The 5,470-nt window shown below is 56.4% G+C and overlaps 1 protein-coding gene across 1 annotated transcript; it reads right to left on the minus strand.

The window, feature by feature from the left end:
- Positions 1-1,296: 1,296 nt before the first annotated feature.
- Positions 1,297-3,037, minus strand: NEUROG3 (neurogenin 3). The gene is made up of 2 exons (XM_023204777.3): positions 2,800-3,037; positions 1,297-2,634 (listed from the first exon to the last, which is right to left on the minus strand). Exon 2 carries the CDS (start codon positions 2,631-2,633, stop codon positions 1,986-1,988), a length of 648 nt encoding a protein of 215 aa, XP_023060545.1. The 5' UTR covers position 2,634; positions 2,800-3,037; the 3' UTR covers positions 1,297-1,985.
- Between the last annotated feature and the right edge of the window lie 2,433 nt (positions 3,038-5,470).

A 5,470-nucleotide genomic window follows, 5' to 3' on the forward strand; every position in this document is an offset into this window, starting at 1 on the left:
CCTCTGAGCTAACTTTACAGATTTATGGTAGAGACGGGAAAATTTCCATTTGCATTGGGTAGGGCACAGGAGAGAAAGAGATGCAAGAGGTGTTAACCCCTGAGAAGACATCACCTTTGCACTCGAATGTGCTGGAAAAGCAACCTCTCCGCCAGCTCCCGGCGGGGGGAGGTGGGCTTGGCAGCACCACACCCAACCTGGGTTGGCCCACTTCTTCCCAGGACACCCCTGACCAATTCAAGGAGGCCTCTGGAGTTCAACTAGCAGGTAGGGTGCCTGTCCTCCACTTGCCTATTCCCAAACAGCAGGCGAACTCTGTGGATCCTTACAGCTTAGACCACATTCTCTGAGGTCCTAGGGGTCTCTGAAGTGATGTAGGGGTGCTCTACTGGCACTCCCGGGACAGATTTCAGTGCCTATGTTGCACCAGTCCTATTCCACCTTGCCAGTAAGAGAGATGGTGTGACTGGAAACCTTGAACAGTTTCTCGACAAGTTTTCAATCAAGGCTGCCAGGTAATGAGGGAGCGGGCGTTGCCGGAGATTCCAGTCAGACACTCCACTTTCTTTACTCCTGGCTGCTCAGTTCAGCAAGTTCAAGACACAGCCACCTCAGTGCCTGGGAAGTAAAATATGCTCAGGAGATGTGCTAGGCCTCTAAGCACCTTGGGAAAATTCCTAGGATGCCCAGCCCAGCTGTGTTTCCGAGGACTCTGACTCTGCCACTGGATTATTACTGTCTGCCTTCCCCAAGTGCAACCAACAGTTGCTCTAGAGCTAGGCTGGTGGAGTTGGGGAAAGGGCCGGCAAGTGAGAGTCAGTAGTCCTAGCTGGAGGCTTGTCTTTCTTCTAAACCTCTCTTTGAAATAAGAGTATTCATTGCCCTATATAGAAAAAAGGAGGCTGGACCAATAATTACTTATAAGACTTACAGCTCTCCAAACCCAATCTGCCCTAGCTCTAGTCCAGACCTCTAGAAAGAGTGTCATCCCTTTCCTTGGACAGAGGTGCTCTTCCTCATCTGTAGTGACTGTAGCTCTCCTCTCCCCAGCGCACAATGAAGTCACCTTGCCAAGGTTTCTTGAAGGTCCATTTTTTTTTAATTGGCTTAAAATCTCATCCAGCAATCCCTAAATAATCGAATATACAAAATATAGACTTTTCCTTGCTGTGAAATCTCATTAATAAATACGAATGTGTAAAACGGCGCGGGGGGAGCATATAATTTACTGTACCAAACTTGATTTCAAAAGACATCATATAATTTACAAACTGATTAAAAAACAAAACAGGCACGGTGCTCCAGGCACCTGCAGCGCTCACGTTTCAGGCGCAGCTCGCAGGGAGGCTGGGGAGGTGCTCCCTGGCCGAGCTGGGCTCTCCCAGTTTACAGCCTGGTCTTCCGCCCCGGGAGGGCGATGGCTCCGAAAAGTGCACGAGGAGAAGGCAGAGGGTCGCTTTCGTGGCTTTAAGGCAGAGTGAGGCGCCCTGAAACCCCGGACCTGATTGGGAGTAGAGAAGATCGGCAGCGTCTTCGGAGCAGGGCAAGGGGACAAGCGCTGAGAGATCAAACATTGGATTCAATCACATTGGAGGAGGGGTGGTAAGAGACTGAGAGGCAGATAGACTTGAGTGAGGGTAGGGCGACCCAAGAAGTTAGGCGGCTCCGGTCAGGTAGTGCTACCATTCTCGTACTCTTAGAATGAGATTATGGCGTGGTGGCAGGGAGGAGGCCTAAAATGAGCGCAGTTTGCAATGCCCACTTCGCGCGGGCAGCAAGGGCTGCGTGAGTTGGCGCGGCTGGGAGGGCCGGGGAATGAACCCAGCCTGCAGCCCCTGCGGAGGCCTGGGCCAGCCAGGGGTCAGTCAGTGAGAAGCAGAAGGAACAAGTGCTTTTGAGGGCCGCCGTCGGCCACCCTCTACGGCTCGGGCTCCCTCCCTCTCTCTTACCCTTAGCACCCGCAGCCCAGCGACAGGCAGGTTCCTTCACAGAAAATCTGAGAAAGCCAGAGTGCTTGGGCGCAAGCAGGCGGAAGAGGTGGCCCCCCGCAGCCCGGGGCGCTCCTCCAGCGACGCGGTGGGGCTAAGGCTGCCAGCCTGGGAGACTGGGGAGTAGAGGGACCCCCAGTCCCCGGGGGAACCGCCTTCTGGGCTGCCCAGCTCCCCGCAGTGCGGCCCCGGCGACTCCAACGCGTAGAAGCTGTGGTCCGCTATGCGCAGCGTTTGAGTCAGTGCCCAGATGTAGTTGTGGGCGAAGCGCAGCGTTTCGATCTTGGTGAGCTTCGCGTCATCTGGGAAGGTGGGCAGGACACCGCGCAGCGCGTCCAGCGCCGAGTTGAGGTTGTGCATTCGATTGCGCTCGCGGTCGTTGGCCTTCTTGCGCCGACTCCGTCGCTGCTTGCTTAGTGCCAACTCGCTCTTAGGCCGGCTGCGCCCCGCGCGCCGTGCGCGGAGCTTCCTTGGCGCCCCTCGGCAGCCTCCCCCTTCCGCCTCTGCACAGTTCCCCCGTGTGCGAGTGGGGCTGGGGGGAGCGGACGTGGGGCAGGTCACTTCGTCGTCCGAGGCTCTGGGAAAGGACCGCTCCGTCTCACCGGTCACTTGGACAGTGGACGCACCCGAGGGATGAGGCGTCATCCTACGACGGGGTCAGAGGGAAGGGTAAGTTTGAGTCTGTCTCCGGGCGCAGTCCGCGATTCCAAGGCTAGGTGGGAAAAAACAAAAAGAGCCATCCTCCCAGCCCCCGCCGGGTCAGAGGATCCCTCATTCCCCTGCCCGTCCCTCGGCGGCCTCCAAATGTTACCTTTCTACCGGTGCAAAAGAATAGCGAGCGATGAGCAGCGAGGCCGTGGGGAGCTGAGCGGGCTTCTGGTCGCCAAGTTCAGCTGAGCTGCAGGCGCCCCCGCCTGGGAGTTGCCCCAGCCTCAAAGGAGAAAAGAAGTGAGAATGGGGTCCCGGGCCTCTGTCGGGCTCTCTCTCGCGGCGCGGAGGTGAGACCGCGGGGATTTCCTGAGCAGCAAGTCGTGTGCCCCTTGGCACGCTTTATCTGCTCGGCCCGGGCCAGGAGCGTGCCTGCCCGGCTGCTGCCCGCGCCACTGGCCAATCAGCGCCAGGGCCCTGGGGCCGCGCCACGCGAGCCCGCTCCTCCCCCGCAGGGCACAGCTGGATTCCGGACAAAGGGCCGGGGTCGGGGGAGGGGAGCGCCGCTCTGTTTGCTCTCTCGCCGCGGGCTGGGTCCCAGCAACTCTCGGTTCCTCAAAGAGCCTCTCCCAGTGAGAAGAGCCTCGTGTGGCTCTCGTCAGGCCACCCCAGACCGCTTTGCTCCTAGCCTATCTTTACTTAGCATCTGTCCTGTAGGGGACTTTGATGCCTCTAGGGTACAATGCCCACACGTTACACATGGGGAAATTTAGGCTTAGTGAGGGAGATGGCTTGTCCGAAATCGCGTAGCAAGATAGTGGCAGAGACAACCAGGAGCTCCTTGTCCTGACTAGCAGCCTGGGGAAGGGTCCAGGAATTCTAAAGTACGCCCCGCTCTCCTGGTGTTTTACTGCCTCTCTTCATCCTGGAAGACAAAGGCCATCACTGAGAGAGCTCCTGCCTATGTCCCTTCCATTCACAGACCTTCTATTGGGGGTGTCCGAGCCTCTGCCACACCCTGAGATGCTACCTCATACTCCCCAGAGGCGCTTAGAACCCCACCTCCATAGATCCCACTCCAGAGGCAGCGGGTGGCTGTGGGGGGACCCCTCAAGGGGACATTCCATTACTACAAGCCTACTACAGCTTGTAGATAGTATCCCAGCATTCTGTCTAGGAACCGTGACAGGAAGAGTTCTGGGAAGTGTGAGGAGGGGAGGAAGGAACCAGGAGTTCACAGTGAGCTCTTGCGTCTTTTTTTTTTTTTTTTTAAAACAAACAAAAAAAAAAAAAAAAAACAAACAAAAAAAACCAGAGTCTCCTTCTGTCGCCCAGGCTGGACTGCAGTGGTGCAATCACGGCTCACTGCAGCCTTGATCTCCTAGGCTCAAGCTATCCTCCCACTTCAGCCTTCTGAGTAGCTGAGACTACAGGCGTGTGTCACTGTGCCCGGCTAATTTATTTGGTATGGCGGGGGCGGGGGGGGGGTCTTGCTTTGTTGCCCAGGATGGTCTGGAACTCCTGGGCTCAAGCGTTCCTTTCACTTCAGTCTCCCAAAGCACTGGGAAGCAGAGCCGCGGCGCCCCTCCCCCTTGTGTCTTTTGAACCACCACGGTGTGCAGGCACTGGGAGAAGCAGATAAACTTTTTCTCCCCTTAGTCCTTCGGTCCAATCACAGACAGACAGTAGCTGCCAGCAGTCACCTGCTCCAGCCCCCTGCCTCGGCATCACTCGGGCATCGCACAGTGAGCACAAGGCAGGGACTCCCCAAGCCCCTCGGGTTGCCCCTGGTAGCGCTCTCTGGAAACCTTTCCAAAGGGAGTCTGAACTCATCATCCCTCCTTTCTTCCCCAGCCCCTCCTCTTGTTCCCGCCTGGGACATTCCGTGGTCTTCTGCTTCCGGTCACTCAGGGTGAGGGGTTGCAGCTTCCGCTTCTCTCTCTTGACCCGATCGTGCCTGGAGGAAGAAGCCGAGGCCGGGGCGGGGGTTAAGTATCCGGGTTTAAGTCTCTTTAGGCAAGGAAGGCTTCACTTTCTAGCGGATCCAGATATCCTGAGTCTCCCGGAAACTGCAGGAGGGGACAGGACTCAACTTTGAGACTGTAGGGTGGGGTGAGGGGACGAGGTGTCTGTAGGTCTGCCCTAGTGATAGCCTCTTACCGCCCAGGCTGCTTGGGGGCAAATTTTCCTCCAAGGAAGAGGGCGATGTGCTCAGGAACTAGGGAGAGGGGTGCTCTAGGACTGGGCGGGGGGTGTGGCGCTGTCCTGCCGATCCTAACTGGTGCTCTGTAAGCAGAGACTCCTTCCCTTGCTGTGGGGAAATGAAGCCTGAGACCACGGTCAGAATCAACAAAGGGACCATCTGGGACTGTCGGGGTAGCGTTTTGCTGCAGCTCCTCCCTTAGGTCACCACTGGCTAGGAACTTGTCTCCTCCTCAAAAGAATGGGGATTCCAGGCCTTCTTTAAAGATGAAAAAGTCAAGGCCCAGAGAGGGGGAGTGACTCTCTCAAGGTCACACAGCAAGTTCTATCAGAACCACACAGAAGTCGTATCCTAAGACTCCTAGTCCCAGATTTTCCCTTGAACCAGCAACCGCTCCTTGATTCGGGGGAACACATTTTTTTTTTCAAGGCAAAACAACAGACCCCAAAATGCAGAAAATAGAGGAAGTCCTGAGTCTGGGGGTCAGATTAGAAAAGAAGTAATGGTCCCATTTTCCAGGCAGGGGGAGCCAACATCCATTCAAGCTGCTGCTGCTGCCACTGCTGCCGCTGCTGCTGCTGCTGCTTCTTCTTCTTCTTCTTCTTCTTCTTCTTCTTCTTCTTCTTCTTCT

The sequence above is a fragment of the Piliocolobus tephrosceles genome, chromosome 9 (assembly GCF_002776525.5).
Source record: "Piliocolobus tephrosceles isolate RC106 chromosome 9, ASM277652v3, whole genome shotgun sequence".
Lineage (NCBI taxonomy): Eukaryota > Metazoa > Chordata > Mammalia > Primates > Cercopithecidae > Piliocolobus > Piliocolobus tephrosceles.

Coding starts and splice junctions, on each gene's coding strand:
- NEUROG3 (XM_023204777.3), bottom strand. CDS start 2,633: ATGACGCCTCATCCCTCGGGTGCGTCCACTGTCCAAGTGACCGGTGAG.